The sequence below is a fragment of the Gossypium hirsutum genome, chromosome A09, assembly GCF_007990345.1.
Source record: "Gossypium hirsutum isolate 1008001.06 chromosome A09, Gossypium_hirsutum_v2.1, whole genome shotgun sequence".
Lineage (NCBI taxonomy): Eukaryota > Viridiplantae > Streptophyta > Magnoliopsida > Malvales > Malvaceae > Gossypium > Gossypium hirsutum.
The window spans coordinates 60,099,932-60,122,021 of record NC_053432.1 but is presented as its reverse complement, the minus strand read 5'-3'; the positions used below and the strand labels follow the sequence as shown (position 1 = coordinate 60,122,021).

The following is a 22,090-nucleotide window of genomic DNA, read 5'->3' as shown; positions in this document are numbered from 1 at the left end:
ATATTTCATTTAGGAGATCGGGACACTGCTAGCAGCCGTGGCTCCGCCACTTTCAATGAGGATAAACACCCTATGTTAATGTTTCTCTGAGAACACCGAAACATATATAATCCATAAACAATGAAGCAAGCATATAACAACAAATTTCAAAATTGGGTTCCCTCTTTAATTTCAAAGCAATGTTACATATTATTAATGAAGACAAAGTTCCTTCAATTCGCTGGTGTATATATAATGAACATTTTCCCCTCCCTTTTGAGCAATCCCAATTTGCCGATCATACATTAATATATTACTTTGCATTGCATTTCCATTGGTCTCTATAGAAATACTTCAAACCCTATTAATGGCTGCCCAGCACGATAAGAACCCTTTTGACTGCGAAGAAAATGATCAAGTCAATCCTTTTTCAGTGAGTTTCCTCTCTCTCTCTCAACCTTTTTCATATACATAGTGTATATGAGATATAGGTTAAATTCTGTTATTAATTCATGTAATATGTGCAAGTGGTGGATTTAATTTTGGAACTTTAATTTGATCATTTTCGATTTTTATACCTTTCAAATTTTAGTTTTAGCTAAATTTCAAAATTTGATGCAGCAAACATATTATAACATGTGTAATGCTATGTCAATTTACTTTTTTCACATAGGACTAAAAATAGCCAATTAATAGATTTAATGACTAAAGTTTGTGTTAAAACTGAAATTTCAAAATTAAAAAAATATATATAAATACTAAGAATGATCTAGTTGTATAAGTAAACTAAAATTGATCAAATTAAAATATAAAAGGACTAAATTCATAATTTACACAAAGTAGAGGGTCTAATAGCATATTTGACTTATGTATATATGATCGGAAATTTCAACAGTATAGTTTGGTGTAAACTTGCAGAATTCTTCACATTACTCACACGAACCTGTCAACCATGATCCAAACAAATCCAGCCATTGGCATCACTCTTGATAAAGCAGCGGTAATTAAAGCACCCAAATTCCTAAGTTTACAATGACCTGAAACTGAAATATCATCCATTTTTTTTCATGAACATTACCCTGTTTGAAATGCAGTATTTAAAGCGTAAAGAGAGAGAACTTGAAGCCAAGGAAGCTGAAATCAGAAAAAGAGAGGAGGTAAATACCTTCACTTGTGTGGTAAAAACATTGAATCAATTACAGGTTATGAAACTATCATTGATCTTTTTTAAGTAACAAAATATGGGTTCTAGACAATGGCATTAAAGCATTAGTTTGTTCTGAAATTCTCACTCATTTTTTGAGGGAATGCAGGAAGTTAAAAAGAAAGAAGAAGCTCTTGCTAGAGGTAACACTTTTGTATTTGCTATTCAGTCATCACACTTTGATTAATCTTTTCTTAAAAGTAGACACTGAGTTAAGTTATGACCCTCCAAATATACCTGTATGCGTCACTCACTCGAGTCCAGCTAACATAGTCTCGGCAATTAGCACTGATAATCGACAGCATTGAGCTTGTTTTGAAATGCAGCTGGAGTTTTTCTGTATATAAAAAATTGGCCACCATTTTTACCAATCATACACCTTGATATTGCAAATGAAATACAAGATTATCTACACCGTATGCAATATGTAGCTTTCGCCACTTTCTTAGGTATGCAACGTAAACCCATCATGTCAGATGCAAAGCTTAGATTATAGCTTATTGCATATATTTCACTTGGTCCTAAAGAACTAATAATAGTAATGAAATGATGCCTATTTGATGAGTGGTAAATTTCTGCAGGAGTGATCCTTTGCCTTCTCTGGAATGTCATATCTGTTTCTGCTGCAAGCCTCAAAGGGAGAGGTAGGATTTACAAATCTGCTTTAACATTGGCAGTAATCTGTTGTTTAGATTCTGAGTGTTGAATCTTAAAAAACATCTGCTTTTTAGGAATTGAAATCTGGTTCCTTGCCATGATCTACTTAGTAGTAGGGGTACCAGGAGCCTGTTTTTTGTGGTACCGCCCACTATATCGCGCTTGCAGGTATTCAAACCTGTATGATCATATAGTTTTTATCTTTTTGAATAATTTTTCTTATCAGTCTTTTTTAACTTATCATTTCATGATCATCTTGCAGGAAAGACAGTGCATTTCGGTTTGGATGGTTTTTCATATTTTATATGGTAAAAATGCACTTACATGGCAGCTTCGTCAGCATCTATTTTATACAATTTCTTCATTTTCCTTTTCTTGTTTCAGTTACATATATGCTTCTGCATCTTTGCTGCTGTTGCTCCTCCTATATTTTATCAAGGGTTATCGTTACCGTAAGCACCAGAAACTTGATGTAACTTGTTACGATGAAATGACCCTTCAAATATATGAACAGTATCGGATATATACGGTATCCTTTATCGATTGTTATGACTTGTTGCAGGGGAATACTGAGTGCGTTATATGTTTGGAGCCACAATACTCTGGTTGGGGTAAAGATAGCTAAGCTCTCAAATCTCATTTCTCCATTTTTGAAGTTTTGGTTGAAAGCTTATATCTTAAGCCATGATTGATGTTTGCTTTGTACAGATCTTTTACTTCGTCGGGTTCGGATTTTTCTGTGCCGAGGCGCTGTTAAGCATCTGGGTCATTCAGGTCTCTTTTCGATGTTTAAACCACTTATTATTTGATTTTTCTTAGTCCATTCTAGCAATTAGTGTTTAACCATGTTTTCATCTTTTGCAGAGAGTATATAGGTTTTTCCGAGGTACTGGTAAGGCCGCAGAGGCGAAGAGCCGAGCTGCAAGAGGAATAGCAATGGCTGCAGAAAGTTAATCAAAGCATGCCATTGCAATTGAAAAGGGACATTACTATTCTGCAAGTTAATCATTCAATTTCAATGTTGAATTTAAAAAATTTACATTCAATACATTGTTTTGTATGAGCAATGAACATATATTGCAATGTTGCTTACAGCATTTAAACATGCTTCTCTGATTTTTTTTATCACAATGATTGTCCGATTTTCACTTCGAAATTAAATAGCTGGTTGAGCACAGCGGCAAGACGAATCCCGCCTTGAGCGAGCCTCTTCTCCACGACAGGCAACCGAGAGAGGAAATAATCATCTATGGTACAAAATTATGAAGAATGTGTTAAAAGGTGGTGATCATGTAAGTATATCGCATTATCTCAGCCTTTGCCAACCATGACGGCTTACGTAAAATGCTGTATCGAGTTAGCTATTTCCAGATAAAAAAAGAATACCTTTTAAGATGCTTCCTGGTTTAGCATTCTTATACGCAAAGTTACATGCTAACCTAACACTTTCAGCAGCATACCTGTATATCGAAACGCATGTCAAACATGTAATCCAAATTTGAGTAACACAGATCCATAATACGTTGTGATATATATATATGTACTTACTGGTTAGGACAAACTCTTTTGTGATGTCTACAATAGTTCCATGATGATATATCACTGGACCAAGCATCCTATAGATGAATTATGACATTTAACATAGTTTCCATAGGTGTATTTGAAACATATATACAATTCTAAACCCAAAGAGGTAAAAAGAAAAACCAGAAAACCAGAATATTGAGTGCCTTGCTCGTCTTACTGTGATATTCCTTTGGATAGCTCGAACCATCGTTGAAAGATCTGAGCCATAGAATGTCTTCACTGCAGTATCAATAATCAATGTATCCCAAACCTGCAACAATGAGAAAGTACAGCATAAAAATTGCATATGGATACAGTAAATATACCCCAAACACACATGTCGGATACAAGTATCCATAATCAATAAACTCGGGACTCGTATGACTGCTGGATAAAAGTCCTCACATGGTGTAGATTTGTCTTCTTACGATACCAACGAACTTTAAGAATACTCCCACCTAAATCTCCTGTGAAGCCAACATGTAATGGCTGTAACAAAAAAAGATAAGATGATTTAAGTAACAAATTTTCTCGCTAAATCCAAAGTTACTCAGACTCGAATATAAGTATCAGATATGAGTAACAAACCTGATGAACATCGGCCATATAATGAGCTAAGAAAATGAGTGCCTCTGTCAAATTGTCTGTCACAAACAGATGAAGAGTATATGATAAACCAGTACATATATATATATATATGAACAAGACTTACATTTCAAATTGGGATTATATCCTTGATAAGCTGAAAATAGTTGTTTTGTATAGTTGAAAATTGCTCCAGTTACACAATTATTTCTGCGTCCAGAAGAATCATAGCAGTCTCCTATAAGGAAGGTTAATTATTGTCGGCAGAAAATGTGGAGCTCGTGCTATGACTTTTTCGTTTTTCTTGAACTATTTATATCTAATACCCGTAACATGGGAACTTACGGCCGTAGTTGTAGTTACACTTGAAACTTGGAGTGTCAACATAGTGTAAGGGACTGGTCCAGTACCAGCGGTAATACCACTTGATATCATCAGGCCATGAACATACAGATGCAAGCTCACCATTAGCATAATCAGGGAGCAGTTCTTTCACTGTAGCCGTGGCATCTTTTGTAAGATATCCCTTGAAGGATCAAGAAACATTTGAGAATATTACGAAAATTAAATCATATGATGTTATTGATGGACAAATTACAGTTCATAAATACTAGGAAAATCATTAAAGAGAGATTTGATTTAAGGAATGTAAAATTGTATTTGATAATATAATTATCTAAATGGATTGACATTTATATAGAAATACATTTCACTAAATTTTCCTTTTTATAAAATTTATATATTAAGAAGTAAATATATAATTATAATAATTCATTAAAAGTAATCGTATTATAATTATAATAATAATAATTAATATACTAATAAATAAATTATTAGAATAAATATAATAATAAAATTATCGAAATGTTGAAAATTTAAATAATAATCTTATCGTAATATAAGATCTGGCCAATTAAACGCATTAAAAGAGAGAGATGAAGACTGACCTCAGCTATCTTGCAAACAGCATAATGACCATGTTTTCCCCAACTAAATACCACATGAACTAATTGCATAAGAAAAAATAGCCTTACAATCCATAGTAGATCATGGCAACCCATTCTTCTAAAACCCATTTCCTGGATCCTGCAATGTTTCAAAAGGCTGCTTTTTTGTTCAAAGAAAGTTTTGTTTTTCTTGTTGGTTCTTTTGTTTGGTTGATAAGAAAGGAAAAGAATAGAAAAATCTGAGTCCAAAAGTTTTATTTTCCTTGTGTATAAAGAAAAGTGAGAAGAAGAATAACTCTTTCGAAATAGTTTCCCAGAAAAAACGAAGTTGAAGAATAACTTAATTATTTTATTATTAATAATAAGTACAGCAAAGTATCTTTGTCTTTTGAAAATTTTGGGCTTATAGGCCTGTATGGCCCACACGGCCTCACACATGCCTATGTGGTCCACACAGCTCAAATAGTCCAGACCATGTGTTATACATGGCTTGTCACATAACCATGTGCAACACATGGCCTACCATACAATCATGTGGCTTCGACTAGGCAGATTTTCAGATTTTGCCGTTCACTATTTTTCGTGTTTCTCGTTACACACTTGGGTATTTTCTGACGCCGATTCAAGCACGAGTAATCCAAAACCTAAATACGATATTTAACATGATCAATTTCATTATCAAGGCACTAAATTAATCGTGAATCAAACACATTGAACTCAATCAACACCTCCACAAACATATTCATATGCTCACCTTAAAACAAACAAAGGCCTCAAAATTCCTCAATTGATGGAGGGACGCCAAATGTATCATGATTCTCCCCTAAATGCAACAAATTAACCAACATCAATAATCACTACCATAACAACCAAAATAAAAACCCCAACTTACTCAACAATTATCGGGATTAACATCTCTACCTACCCGAGTACATACCGAATTAACACAATAAGAATGGATTGTAAAGCAACAAGCTCCGAGCAGAATAGAATTGATGAAGGGAATAAAAACAATCAAGATGTAACTGTTAGACAAAACACGTTAACAAACAAAAATAATTAACTATAAATAAACACACATAAAATAAAATATGAACAGAATTATTCATAGTTAATTTATCAAATATGAAAATCAAATAAAACCATAATAAACAATTGAAATAAAGGAGAATTGAGATTTTACAAAACGTTGAGACCCGTGAAACACGGTTCCCTATGATACTTGGAGTAACGTTGGTCGAAAGTTTCCTAGGATACGGCAAAAGCAGTGGTCAAAGTAGTAGCACCTCTACCACGACCAATGCCTTTTTTCTGTGACAGGAATATTTAGAAAACACGAAATATGAAAAAAGAGATTTTTTAGAACAACAAAATTTCGTATTTGAGAAATTCGTTTTAAGCTAAAATATCCATAGGCCCTATATGGGCCCGACTAGTTCAAACATTTCGCGTCACCCACGTTGTGCGGATGCGCCCTACCCCCCGTCAAGGTTGGGTGGACCTGCACCCTATTGCACGAAAAGTAATGTTAGAAGTTTAGTCATTCAATTGCCTTTTAAGAGAGTTCACTTATATAAACACATCCCACACTTTGGTATTTAACCAATGTGGGATCTAAGCCTTTTATTTTTCCTCAACAATATTTTCAAATAGCTTTCTTTGAGTATCAATTTCTCATTCATCACTCAACCATTTTGAGCATATGATATACCGTTGTAAAGGTCTTATGAGTAGAATATGAACCATAACATTATGATTCAACTCTCCACATTCACCTATTGAGAATATGCCTCAAAGTTACCAAAAAATGTAATTTTTCCAACAGTAACATGAATTATCTTAGAAAGAAGAAAAACAATATAGTAGAATGGAGCCGCAAGAACCGAAACAAAAGAAAGAAAAGAAAAAAGAAAATAAAGAAAGTGGGAAAACACAAAGAAACGTGCAAAATGGGAGCACATTTTTTTTCCTACTTAACCTCTTTAATTTCAATTAAAATTTAATAAAAATAAAATAAAATAAAACCAAAACCTCCATATCCCAACTAACCCACTAATCCAATAACTATACTTTATCAGATTCGAACCAAAAATGTATCCCATTACCCACACAAAGATTCGAATCAAAGACCCCTATCACAATATCAAGGCCCTTAACCATTGAAGCAAACACTTAGCAATTACAAAAATGGATAAAAAAATATTTAATATTTTCGGGACATTACACAACTATACAATCCGTTCTATTTTGATCATCGAATTACTAATTTTTTCGAATTAGTTATTTAACTTTTGAAATTAAATATTTTAGCCACTCTTAATTTTTATTAGCTTAGAGATAGAAAGCTATTGTGAGTTTTTTTTATTAGCCTAATAATAAATTTAACCTTTCAATGTTTACACATTTTATAAATTTGATTTTAAATTCAAAAAATTAAATAAATTTTTATTGGACCTTCTCTCACTCTCAGCATTACACACCCCTAACCTTCTAGTCAACCATCATCTTAAACTCACTCTCGCCATCATCATTTCCTATTCTCTCCGCAACCAACAAACATTGAAGCTTCCATCATCTAACCACCCTTCCTTCAACCTAAAACTAATAACCAAATCTAATTGAAACAATCACAAACTCACTATCTCACCCTTTTGCCCGACACTATTATCATCACCATTTTTCCCTCAACTCCTACACACCATTCTGACCAACCATCTACCTCGAGACCCATAGTGCACCAAGCCTCACCTATTTCTCACCATTTATTTATTTTTTGTAATAACCCGAATTTTATAGTTATCGGAAAAGTGTATTTTTGAGTCTTCGTTACTAAAAAACATATTCGTAAATATTTATCAAAAATATTTAAAAATTTAATTGAGTGGTTAATTAGAGTTTAATTAAGTGAATTTAGCTTAATTAAAGATAATTGGATAAAAGGATTAAATTGAATAAAGTGTGAAAGTTTAATTTTAGATTAAAAGAAAATAAAAAAGACCAAAATGGCAATTATGCCATTTAGCATGAGGTGGCATATAAAGTAAAAATCTAAGATTTTTACTTAGACTTTAATTATAAAATATATATATTTATTAGTAATAAATGATATTAAATTAATTTATTATAATTATATTATAAGATATTTATATGATAAATAAATTAAATTGTGATAAGTGTGTGATAAAAATAAAATATATGTGTAATAAATATTATACATACATTTGTAATATATGTAAGTATTTACTTATTATTTAAGTAAATATTGATGTTATTGTTATTATTAAATTGATATTATATTATGAAATAAATCAAATAAAGATAAGTGTATAAAAATGATTTGGTACAAGTGTAATAATATATATATGCATATAAGTATTAAATAAATATTTGTTATTAAATAGATTTTTAATATAGATATTTTATTGTTATTATATATATAGTAAATAAAGAAAGAAAAAGAAATGAAACAAAGAAAACAAACAGAATAGGCAAACGAAAAGCATGGAAGGAAAGAAAGAAAGGAGAAAGAAAAGAAAAAGGGAGAATTCCGGTTTGAAGGTTTGAAAGTTTAATAGGTAAGTCAATTTAGCCCTTTTTACTTAATTTTGATGTTTTAGAAGTTTTGGAATAAGGTTTTGATGAAATTAAATTGATATTTTGAAAATTCATAGGTTTTCAAATATGGTTCATGTTGAATAAAATGATTGAATTAGGGATTAAATTGATAGAATTTTAAGTTAGAAGTGAAATAAGGATTGAATTGTAAAGTAATTCATAAGTTTTATGCTTTAGGGACTAAATTGAAGAAAATTCGAAATTATGGTTTTATGGTGAAATTAGAGAGTTGAAATTTGATTTTAAGTGATAGTTGAGAGAAAAACAGAGAATAAATTGTAAAGAAAACAAGTTAGTTTGAATTAGGATTAAATTAGAAGTTATGTAAATATTGAGTTGAAATTGGAATAAATAAAATGAAATTGTATATTGATGAATTTTTAATTGTTTTAATTTCCGTAGCTAACATTGTGCCGAAAATCTCGGCTAAGCAAGAAAAAGGCGAAGTTGACCAATGTTAGCTCGAAAATTACGGTTTGTATTTCTATAATCTGAACTTAATATTTAATTATTGAACTTATTACTTAATATGTATAGAAAGTGCTTTGAGATGTGTATTTGAATTAGAATAGATATCGGTTAGAATTGAAAAGTGAAATTATTTATTAATTGTTGAATTTTGATTGAATATTATGATAGTAATTGAGGTGAGAAATATTGTGTTTTATAATTGAAATGGATTGATTAGGTATGTGTTAAATTTATTGAATTTATACGGATATATGTGATTATTGTGAAAATTGAATATTTGTTATTGAAAAAGTGAAATGAATTATATTGAATTATGAATATATATGATTGTTGAGATGTGTAATGATTGGAAATTGGAAAATGAATTAGAAACCCTATTAGCAATATCGGGTTAAGTCGGATATAGTTGGCATGCTATGGGATTGGAAGTATTCAGGGATATTCCGACTTTGTGTCGATGAGACACTATAAGTGTCGCCTTACTGTTACTGTTCCGGATTCGTTTCGAAGAGGTACTCCGTACCTTACTGTTACTATTACTGTTCCGGATTTGTTCCGATGAGTTACTCTGTATTTCGCTACTGTTACTGTAGAAGCCCAAATTGCCCGGGCCCGATTACATCAAAACCCAACCAAACCTCTAAACCCACTAAAACCCTTAACCCATGACCCATTTACATCTACCCAAACCCATTACAAAACCCAAATATTAAACCCAATTCAAAAGCCCATTAAGCCCCCCCAAAAAAACCTAACCCCAAAAAAAAAACCTAACCCCCAAAAAAAACCAAGAAACCCTAGCCACCTAGCCACTTTCCCACTTGCCCCATTTTTCCTCCCATTTTTTATATCCATTGTCTACCACCATCACCTACAAAATAGAAAAAGAAATAATAGAAAATCATATAAAAGATGGCTATAAAAGTTCATTCAAAAATCATGTAAAGGGGGGGATTTTACAAAGATTGAAAAAGGAGACAAACACAAAAATCTCTTCAAATTTTGAACACAAAAGAAACATCAATAAAAAGGTTGCATTTTTTTCTTTTTTTCCTCTTCTTTCAAATCTTTTTTCTTTCTTTTTTTGTGTTGTTTTTTTCTTTCTTTATATATACATATATTGTTTTAAAAAAAAATTTACCTTTTCCGCCCACCGTGGGCGGTGGCCGGCAACGGGCGGCGGCCGACGATCGGCCGGTGACCGGCCCCCCTTGGCCGAATTTCCTTTCCCCCCTCCCTTCTCTTTTTTTTCTCCCTTCTTTTTTTTCTTTTTTTTTCTTTCTCTCTTCAAAATGATTTTTTTGTCAAAAATTAGCCTTAAAGTATGTAGCGCTTTGCGATTTAGTCCCTCTTGCTATATTATTATTTTGAGGGGAGGATTAATTGTGTTTTTGGTCCCCCACAGTTTTATGCGCGTTCTAATAGGTCCTTTCTCCTTTATATTTTTTAAAAAAATTAGCCCCAAAGTTTTGATTTTAATCAAATTTTGGTCCTTTTTCATTTATTTTTCGTATTTACCTTGGATTTCATATTATTTTGCTATTTAATTCAGCTTTAAATATTAATCATGTTATATATGTAATATTGTTATCACTATTATTTTTGTATATTGTTATTATTATATTATATTTAGCTATATATATATTCTTTATGTTTCATTTCTTACTATTATATGCATATATATCTATTATTATATTTATTATTAATATTGTTAGCATTAGTACTTTTACTTAATGTGTATATAGATATACATGTACATATTAATAGTTTTTTTTATCATATGTGTATACTGTATATATTATATTTATATTATGTATATATTTTTTATGTACGTTTCCTAATATTTTTTTATTATAGATATTATTATTTTATATTATTATTACCAAATATATCATTTTTCCTATTTTATTATTAGTACATGATTTGTTTTTATTTTTATTTTTTGTAAATATCATTATTATTGTTATTCTAATATTCTAGTAGTCCATGTTAATATTTTTCATTAATGATATCATTTTTTGCGTCCTTTATCTATTTTTAATTTCTCACTTTAGGAATATTTTTTTTCTCATGTTCTAATTAATTTCAATAAATAAGGCAGCGTATCGATTTAACATAAGGTCATTGATTTCATCGCTATGTTGGGTGAATATCATTGGCTCGTGTTAAAAATGGGACGTCCTTTTAAAAAAATCAAAAATTTTAAAAATTCTCGTGTTTTGAAATAGGATATTTATTTTTGTGATTATTGGTAAGTGATCAAATTTTATTTTTAAAATGCAGATGAGGATAGGTAATTTGTCAAAATTCTAGTGTTGTAAACTTTTCGTGTTTCCAAAATTTTTTGTGTTTTTCTAAAAAAAAAAATTCAGGTTTCAAAAATTTTCGTGTTTTCAAAATTTTCGTGTTTTAAAAATTCTCATTTTTCAATTGGATCATGATTAAATATTAAATTGAATTCGTTCTTTGGAATTAAAGACAACGCGTGTTTAATAAGATACCAATTTTGGGCTTCGCGAGGGTGCTAATACCTTCCTCGCGCGTAACCGACTCCCGAACCCAACGTTACTCTGGCTTTTGACGTAGACCTAAATTCGGCCTTCATTTTTGTGCAAGAATAAGTTTTCTTTTCTAAAAAAGGATGATTTATTAGGTGTCCGGTCACACCTAGAAAAAAGATCGGTGGCGACTCCCTTTTTTAATAAAATCAAAAGTCGGTTTAAATTTTCAAATAATCGCCTTAATTAGCGACCGAAAGCAGAAATTTTTACGTCGCTACAGTTACTATTACTGTTACCGTTACGGTGTATTCCGGCTCTGGCCGGTGAAACACTGTATGCTATCTCGGTGTGTGAGTGGGATCCGTGTATCCGTCCAAGTCCGAGTCATGTTAATAGGGGTAAATAAAGGTACTGAATAACTGACTGCTATTGAATAACTGACTGTTACTGGATAACTAACTGCTACTGAATAATTGACTGTTACTGAATAATTTATCGTTACTGAATAACTGACTGTTAAAGAGTGACTGAATATTATTGAACGACTAATTGTTATTGAATGATTGAATGTTACTGAATGAAACTGATAAATTGATCGATACTGAAAATTATTTACTGATATTGAATAGTGAACAGAAGTATAAGTGAGACATACGAATGGAAAATATTATTATTTAAATGATTGTGAATTTATTTGAAAATCTAATTGGGTTAATAGATGATAAAGATTGAATGAGTTGTAAAGAATTTATCCATGAAATGAATAAATGAATATTTATGATCATTAAATGATATTAAGTGTAAGTTTTACTATTTAATGTTTGGATTACAAAAATACCACTGAGTTCATACTCAGCGTACGGTTTGTTTCCGTGCGCAGGTTAAATTAAAGCTAGAACATTGAATCAGCATCCCAGGCCGATCCCGAATTCAATAAGGTAAAACGTGTTAATAGTTGGTAATGGCATGTGCCTAGGATGTTTTACGTGTGTGTCGTTTTGGATTGTTAATGTATTAATGAAATAAGTAGAATTAAGCTTGGTAATGGTATATGGTAGAATTAGGGTAATAAGTATGAATCTGAACTATTTGATCATATATGATAAGTGAATAGAATTGAGTATTGGATAATATATAAAATGTCTAAATTTGACAAGTTTTGAGTATATTTAAATGTGTTTAGATTGGTTAAATATAGGTATTTTATGCTATGTTTGGTAATTATGTGTATATTAATTGTAAATTGTTCGATAGGTCCGATAATGCTCCATAACCCTGTTCCGACGACGGTTTAGAGTTAGGGGGTGTTACATTTTTAAAATATCACATTATGGATTTTAAAATATTTGCTTCTTTCATTATTTTTAATTTAAAACATCATATTATGGTTATTGTAATAGGCCGAATTTGCCTGGCCCATTATAAACCAAAAATAATAAATATAAAAACCAAAATTAAAAAAAAAAATAAACGGCCCAAAATTAATCAAAGTTCAAAAGTCCATTTACAATTCGTTTAACCCAAAAAAAATAAAAATAAAACCCAACCTAACCATTAAACCCAAACTACCCAGCCCAGTTATTAAGACTAGCCTAATTAACAAACAACCCAAATCCCAGCCCAAAACCTAGACCAAACCCGAGACCCAAAATGACCTAAAGAAGCCCAGTAGCTTGAGAGCATCAGAAACCCTAGAAGTTTCTAGAATACGCTAGAGCAGCGCTAGAGGGTCGGGCTTCCACGAGTGGTTTCCCACACACGACTCCCACGTCCCTAAGGCCCCCTCCTCCGTACAGTCACACCTGCAATGGAACATACGAGAAGAAGCAGCTAACAGAATACACAGCCAAATGACAAAAGGAAAATATAATTTTTATTTTTTTATTTATTCTGTAAATCCGACTATAAAAAGCGATCGCCTGTACTTTGTAAATCTTATGCATACTGAAATACAAAGAAAAGGCTACCAATATTTAAAGGTGATTCTTAAATTCGAAATTTCTTATGCTCGTTGCAATTTCTTGCTTTTGGTTTTTTTGTTTTTTCGCATTTGAAAGTCAAAAAGAAAAAAGAAATGAAGATTTACCTTTGTAAATATGCCATGAGATCCTTTCTGCTTCGCCAAAGTCGAAGTATAAAGAGGATCTTAAGGCCGAAAGAGAACCTCAAGCATGATGATCGCCGGATGCGGTGGTGAATCAATGTTTGAAAGGGGGTTAGGGTTCGGCTGAAGGGGATGAAATGGGGAGGCTAGGGTTGCATTGTTGGTTTGGCTAAATGAAGGCAGTATTTAGCCTTTATAAAGAAGCAGAAACGACGTTGTTTAAACGAATTTCAATGGTTTAAAAACGACGTCGTCTGGAAGCTATGCCCGATGACTCGATCCAGTGCCCTCAGGATCCACGCGTTTGCTGCAGTAAAGGGCAATTTGTGCGTTTAGTCCCTTCCTTTCGCGCTAACGGTTAATTAAGCTTATTCCAGATTTCTTTGTTTTTAATTATCCCTAGAATTTGCGTATTAATTCAATTTAACCAGCGCCTCAACGCAGCGTTTTAGGATCTGGAATATTTCCAGATTTGGTCCCTAAACATTCGCATGCGTGGCGCGCTGGTCCTTTTTTAATTTCAATGGCCTATTTTATTTATAAATTATCCCTTCCATTTTAATTTTATTTTAATTGACCTTTTTTTTATAATTCATTTTTTTAAAAGAAAAAAGATTCATCCAACATTCATGTTTTAATTCTTGTTTACTTATTTTTACATTTTTGAGCTACTTCGATGATATTATTTTGTTTTTTTAATCACCATTATAAGCTTTTATATCATATTGTTTTATATTTTGTATAATATTTTATATAAATGTTCTTATACATTATTATATATATAATATTCATGACAAAGTTAATTTTATTCTATGTATATTATTAATTTTATGCTATTTTATACATATAATTTCTTTTAAATCTATTCACATATTTTATTATACATCTTTGTTATTTAAAGGAAAATCCTACGTATCTTATGTATTATTTAAATTATTATTATACATATACATATATATTGGTATATATGTTTGATTTATTTACATCATTAAACCCATGTTATTTTATACATATAGTTTTTTCTTTGTATACATAATTATGTTTTTAAAATCTATTACATATATAATTTATGATAAAATTAATTTAATCTTATATGCATTATTAATATCATGCTATTTTTACAAATAATTGCTTCTAAATCTATTTATGTATATATATGTTTTGTAAATCTATTATGTGTATTTCCTAAGATTATATTTTATTATGTATTTTTGCTATCCTTTCATATGTTATATATTATTTAAATTCTCCTTTATTGTATGTATATTGTCAATTTTAACAAATGTTTTTTAACACTTTGCATATTATTTGACTTAAATATCTTCATTCTATAACACTTATTTTAATGATTATATATATATCACTAGTTTTTTTTTACAAATTATTTCAAATTCATCAATTCAACAGTTCATATATTATATATATTATGGGTTCATTAGTTCATCATTATTTTAAAATTGTCATATACCACATTGGTTTCTAATTTCTATTTTGTTTTGTATATTTTGTATTGATTGTGTTATATTAGGCTATATATATTATTGTTGTATATTATTTTTTTCGTTTTTTGTATTGTTATATCAATTGTTCTCCATCCATGCTTGGAAAGTTGGTTACAATTTTTCTTAGATTAGTTATATTTAATTGTTTGTTTTGTTAGTTGGTTAAATAAGGTTATATTATCTTCATTCACCAAGTATTGTATTTTATGCATGCATATTATCCCATGTTTATTATTGTTTTCTTTTGGTTTATAAATGTTGCGTTATAATTTTCAACTCTTTAAAATCAATTATTCCATCTTATTTTAAGTCAAATAAATATGTTTTGAGCTAGTTTACAATTTTTTTTTAAATCCTAAAATAAGGCAATGTTCAATATTTAGAAATTCGAGAAATCGTGCCCTACCGTGCTGGGTTTCGATTTTTTGTTGGACTAAATAATTGGATATCCTTTTGTAATTTTCAACGTATAAGCTTTTGGAAGTCAAAAATCAATCGTGTTTTCAAAGGTATAAAGGGTCATGTCCTATCGTCTTGGATGTGATGCTGTATACCTTTGAAACGAGAGAATTTTGACGACCAACTTGAACCACTCAAATGTTTTAAAAGGAACCATATTTCAATTTTTTTTCTAAAATCTTAAGACATAAGGACAACACTTAATCAATCTGGTACCAATTTTTGGGCGTAGTGAGGGTGCTAACCCTTCCTCATACGTAATCAGCTCCCGAATCCATTTTTTTTCAAATTTACGTTGGCTAAAATTGATTTGAATGGAATAAAATATTTTATTAGGTGGTCCAATCACACCTGAACAAAAAGATTGGTGGCGACTCCACACTTTGTTTTAAAAGTTGATCCCCGTTTTTTTTCAAATATAAAAAAATGGTTTCAACAGTTATTAAAATAATTGTTTCTTTTATTACTTTTCATTTGAAAAGAGAAAGTAGAGAAAAGATCGCTGGTGGTGCTAGTGGATAGTGAATGTGAGTTAAATATGGTGATTAGTTGTGTATGGTGGTTGACGAGAGGGCCAGGGGTGCATATTGTTGAGAGTGAAAGAGGGTTTAGTTGTTTCTTGATAGAATTTATTGAATTTGTTAGATTTAGGGTCAAATTGATAGGTTATGTAAACATTAGAGGGCTAAATTTGTTATTAGACTAATAAAAAGCCCATATCAGCTTTCTGTCCCTTAGCTAACGACAATTAACAGGAGAGCGACTAAAATATTTAATTTCAAAAAGTTGAGTGACTAAATTAAACGAATTAATAGTTAGATGACCAAAATAGAATGAAGTGTATAGTTGGATTACTGTTCTAGTACTTCACCCAAACTCTTTCTTTAATAAGATTTTTTTAGGTTTAATGCATATTTTAATCCCTATAATATATTATTTTTCTCACTTTGATCTCTAATATTATTTGATATAGGTAGGCAAACTTTTTCAATGTTTTTTCATGTATTCGGAGGATGAGATTCCCATATCCATGTCTAAACATGTATTAAACATGAATACTTCAAAGAAAATGAATATTTGGAATAACACAAGTTCAAGTAATATTTGGAATAACACAAGTTCAAGTTGTCAACTAAATGCTAGTAGAACATGGTTGTCAATTTCAATTTTAATTTTTTTTCTTTGCCTATGTCATTATTAAATTTGGTGTAAATCTTTTTTTTCTTTATCATTGATGTTAAAAACATATAGGTTAACATCTTTGTTGATTGATTTAATTAGGAATGGTTATGTGGCTGATAGCAACCTTTCGGAGCTACAATTGATATATGCTTTACATAAGCAAGATTACCAACTCAAGTTTTGTCATGTCCCACAAGACCATAATAAACTGACAAATTGTACGACCAAAGTTGCTTCTAATGATCTTAATAGGTTGTCAATGTTTGAAGATCTACATGCTCATGCTTGATCTATGTTTGAAGATGATACCTACCGAACATTAGAAGTTATAGGCCTTCATCAGGCTAACTGTAATTAGTTCTTTGAACTTATCTTTCTTTATTTACCAAAAAAAAAAGCATCATGCTTGTCATTGCTCAAGAAACTTGTTGTAATGGAGTTGTCAAGTAAAATGATATATCCTTTACTCCCAATTAATAATTTAGTTAGTTAAAGTTATGTTGCAATTTTTATTGATTGCAATAAGCACAAGAAAAAGAGTAAAAATTCCTATTTATCATATTGAAAGTTTGTTTGCTACTTTTAAACTTAAGAATAATATTATCTTCTTTCCAAACACATTTGATTTGAAAATTGATATCATCAAAAGAAAATAGTTGAATTTAAGAGATTAAAACATATATTTTCACAGATGTTTGTTTTGAACTTTCTACAATTGAAAGATTTACATTTTTCATGGATCAAACTTTATTTTCATAACCAAAGGGAGATCTTCGACCTATAAGCTTTCCTAAACTGGTGAAATTATAGATCAACAACTGCAACAAATTAAAATATGTCTTCTATTAATGTTACTTATTACCTTTTCAGAACATGAAGAGCTCAAAATAAAAAATGAGTATCGACACTACAAAAACATTAAATTTTCGAGACATAAAAACAAGACGATTATAAAAGTCATCCCTCTATCAATAATATATGAATATAGAGGACGTTTTTTTATTTTTGTCCTGATATACCATAATTTATACATATTTTTATCCCATGCTTAGCACATTTATGGATGGATTCTCCTTAGAATTGGTGAATTCGATGCTCTTAATCCTTTAATTTCATGTTTTATACTTAGGTGAGCATAGAAGAGTAAAAAGAGCGAGAAATGGGCAGAAAACGGAGAAAATGGACCCACGTGGGAAATCAACACAGCCTGGACTTTCTCACACGGGCATGTCACACGGTCATGTCTCTTTGGCAGGATTGAAGCACGACTTACACGAGTAGATCACACGCCCGTGCCCATTTAACAGCCTTGACCACGGCCTTAAGTAATCGCACACGGGCATGTTCCTGCCGAGCCCAAGTTTAGTCCAATTCAGAAAAGGCCAATTTTGAGGGCTCTTAGGCATTCCAAAGCCTATTTAAACACCGGAGGAGGCACTTAGAATGGGGACGCAGAGTAGGAAGCAAAGAATCACTCAAGAAAAGCCGATTGATCCATCTCAGAAGCCGAATTCATCATCCATACTGAAGATCTCCCTTCAAGTTCCTTCAGGAGTTTTGGATTTTCTTATGTTTTGTTATCTTTATGCTTTTGAGATGTTTTCTTTCATAAGTATGAACTAAACCCCCTAAATACCTAAGGGGAATGAAACCTAAGACAGATCTTGTTATTATTATCTGAATTGTATGATAAATATTTGACTTATTCTTAATTATGTGTTCTTAATTCTTGTTTTGATATTCCAAGATATTGATTCAAGTTAAACTCTTATTCAAAGGAGAAATAGACCCTGTCTAAGAGTAAAATTGTCATAATTAAACGGATTTGATTGCGCGCCTAGAGATAGGGTGACAAGATTTTGCCAGATTAGGGTGAAACCTAATAAGGGAATCCATAGATCGAGATAATGCAATTCTAGGGTGTTAATTAGAAAGAGATTTCAATTATTCAACCTAGGTTTAGACGTTATTAGTCTCGAGAGAGATAATAATATAACTTAGGGATTTCTACGGATCAAGTCAAATGAATAAATCGTCTGATTCAGAGTCAAATAAGAAGTAAAGTCTAGGTGGATTTTTCCTTAAGTATTGTCTCAATCAATCGAATTTTCCCAAAAGTATTTTCCCAAGTTTTCTTTCTGTGCATTCTTAGTTAGTAATTAGTTTAGATAACCAAACCTATTAATTTTTAGGCTAGATAATAAAAAAGAAGTAAATACTAGTACTCGTAGTTCCTTTGGGTTCAACAATCCGGTCTTGCTGAACTATATTATTGTTCGATAGGTACACTTGGCTTAATCGTAATAATAAGTTAGTCTTAAGAACGATTCATTTATAAATCTTTAAAACCTGTTATGAATATCACGCAATCATGTCCCTAATTCCTCTATTAAATAGTTTTGGGGACAATTATCTTATATCTCCTTAGTTTCAACCATACCCTCATCTTATTGGTTCATCTTATCGAACTCGACCATTGTCTTACACATACCATGATGGATAACACTAGCTCTGATACCTTTTTTTATGTGACCGACATTTGAACTTTTCCAATGTGCAGTGTAGCATCCCTTACCCGACCTAACTTTCAGGTCAAGGTACCAGGATGTCACATTTATTGCCGAAGCTTCTATGATAATATCATATCAACAAAACATTCATAATGCATTAAGAACAGGATTTTCTAGCTTAATTGAGCTTAAAACGAACTTTCGAAAGCTTCCTAAGTAGCCAAAACTCAATTCTAGACAAAAGGATAAAGGCTTAAGCCATTGGAAGCTCATCGCAATGTCACTAGGCTCCACATCGTGACGTGACAAATTGTCAAAGCTCGTCGCGACGTCAATTCTGCAACTTCAAAACCTACACATTTTGCTCCCTAACCACATTAAACTACTTTTATAGGCTATATCCCTTCTAAACAACCAGTAACCATTGCAAATATACATTTATCAACCCTAAACATTACTCAAATCATCATGAAACTACTTCAAACATATCCAAAATACAAAGTTTACAATGAAGGTCAATATCCAACAATTTCATCCTTAAGACAATAAATTTAACATTGTCTATAAATTCCTATGTACATGCCATATCTATGCCCAAAAGTTTAAAATCATATTTCCTTCAAGGCTTGAGATGTGATGAGATGAGTTGGAGACAATATTCATTTCTTACTTCACAAGATCTTCACCTACGTATTAAGCTCACGAGAGTTTAGTAAGTATATCATATGTATAAACATAATTATATAAAATTAATTCCATACACATACAAAGTTACATACTTATGTATAAACATAATTATATAATACTATCATTAATCTTTATCATCATGCCCAAATTTAATTCAATAAAATCTATAATAAAATACCAATTCAATAATACACAGACCACTTACCATTGCCACTTAATGTTTAATTACCTTTTTTTATTAATTTTTCAAATTATAGACTTAATAGAACACAACAGGATATATGGAAATGTTGTTAAGATTCACTGAAGTGTCACTATTCTTTACGCAAATGTGCAAATGTCACTTTACACTGAAGTGTCGCTAACACTTGCACACTTAGTCACTTTTCTAATAGCATGTCATTTATATCCTAGTAGCTCTTATTTTGTCTACAAAGGCATTTAAACTATACCATTTGTTTACATTTTCTCAACAAATAGAACAAAGTCAAAATTTTTATTTTTACAGTTTAGCCCTTATCTAAATTAAGTCAATAATCACTAAAATTTCACTTGGCATCTGAACTTTTTGTTTATAAACTTCATATCAATATTTATTTCACCTATCTAACTTTTACACTTTTTTTAATTTAGTCTTTTTCATCAAATTCACTACACATACACTTTCAAATTCATAATAAAAATGCAATTTCATATTCAAATAATTCCATAGAATTAAATCATCATTTTCCTATGTAAATAAATTTCAAATAAAATACTAAACTAATTTATCAAATTTCTACTTAGGGTTTGATTAAATAAGTAAAACTCTTGATATACTTACAACAAAATGCTTGAATGAACCCCTTCCTTCTTCCTTCACTCCTTTGCTATATCTTTGCCTTTATCACCCATTTGATGTTCACCTTTCTTATCTCTCTTCGTTATCACAAGACATATACAACATTTAATATCAAAACAAAAATTGCACGCTATTTCCATGCATTATGATGAAATAAATATAAATTCCTAAAAGAAACTTCACCATCCTTACATTATTTACTTAAAAGCCCTAACTTTTCTTCACATTTCTTTCTTCTCCAACAATGTTATTAGTTAGCTTTGCAAGAAAATAAGCTCACTATATAGTTGTCCTCTTATAATATCCAATCATATTTTCTACTAATATTATTAATTTTATTTTTGTCATTTCCGAAATTTTGGAATACGTGTCAACCTAAATTGACGTTTTCCACTTCTTGAAAAATATCAAGGATGTTACTTGCTGCCTTAGACAAGAGTCTTATGCTAACATTACCTAAATTAACCTTTAATCTTTCTTGAAGAGGCACTAGCTAGTTTCTAGGATCTAATAAGCACACTAAGAAAGCACTCTAAAGCACGCTAAGGGCCAATTTGACATTTCTACTGCAATTGATAAGTGCTTTTGAAAAGCTTAGTTTGAAAAATATAATTTTAGAAAGTGCGTCGGGAAAAATGTTATGAAAAAGTGTGGTTTGTTAATTTAAGGTGTTTGACATTGTTTTCAAAAACTACGATGGGAAGTTAAAATGTCTAATTTACACATGATGTTAGAAATTAAAAAATAAATTAAATTAGATAATATTTAAATAATTTAATATAATTATACATAAAATGTATTTTTTAAATATTGTTTAATAATTAATAAATTATTTGTAAATTTAATTATACATGAAAAATTTTAAACTTTTAAATATAATAATTAATAATATTTAAATAAATTAACATAATTATATTTGTAAATAATATTCATATAATTTAATAAATGATACATAAAATATAAATTAATCCAAAATTTTAAATACATTTTAAATGGTTAATACAAATAATGGTATTTTGATAATTTGTACTTTAAAATGCAAAAGTCAAAAGCTAAAAATAGCTAAACCCCAGCTTTTGCATTTGGGTAAAAAACACTCTTTCACTGCACTTTCCACCCCAAAGCTAGGTGTTTGAGATTGTTTTTGGAGTGAAGCTTTTTTGCCTCCAACAACTAATAAGTGCTAAAAGTAACATGTTTAAACTCATTCTTAATACGTTTTTTTGGTGATTATCAGATGTTAATTGTGAATATTATACTCCTAATCCTTTAAGTTCATG

General features: G+C 30.6%; 2 protein-coding genes across 3 annotated transcripts; one reads left to right on the top strand and one right to left on the bottom strand.

Moving 5' to 3' along the window:
- Window positions 1–1,046: 1,046 nt before the first annotated feature.
- LOC107890021 (secretory carrier-associated membrane protein) lies at window positions 1,047–2,815 on the top strand. Its single transcript, XM_016814545.2, has 10 exons — window positions 1,047–1,136; window positions 1,293–1,326; window positions 1,510–1,632; window positions 1,765–1,827; window positions 1,915–2,008; window positions 2,103–2,148; window positions 2,225–2,292; window positions 2,403–2,451; window positions 2,549–2,614; window positions 2,705–2,815. The coding sequence occupies exons 1-10, from the start codon at window positions 1,047–1,049 to the stop codon at window positions 2,792–2,794; spliced, it is 723 nt and encodes a 240-aa protein (XP_016670034.1). The 3' UTR covers window positions 2,795–2,815.
- A 29-nt stretch (window positions 2,816–2,844) lies between these two features.
- On the bottom strand, window positions 2,845–5,262 carry LOC107890256 (endonuclease 4). Of its 2 annotated transcripts, XM_016814734.2 has the most exons (9): window positions 4,939–5,262; window positions 4,337–4,517; window positions 4,119–4,229; window positions 3,995–4,050; window positions 3,812–3,895; window positions 3,585–3,677; window positions 3,389–3,456; window positions 3,227–3,300; window positions 2,845–3,087 (listed from the first exon to the last, which is right to left on the bottom strand). In XM_016814734.2, exons 1-9 carry the CDS (start codon window positions 5,065–5,067, stop codon window positions 2,966–2,968), a joined length of 918 nt encoding a protein of 305 aa, XP_016670223.1. In that variant the 5' UTR covers window positions 5,068–5,262; the 3' UTR covers window positions 2,845–2,965. The 2 variants fall into 2 exon arrangements, with proteins under 2 accessions (XP_016670223.1, XP_016670224.1); XM_016814735.2 differs by lacking the exon at window positions 4,119–4,229 and having other exon boundaries at window positions 4,939–5,256.
- Window positions 5,263–22,090: the final 16,828 nt, after the last annotated feature.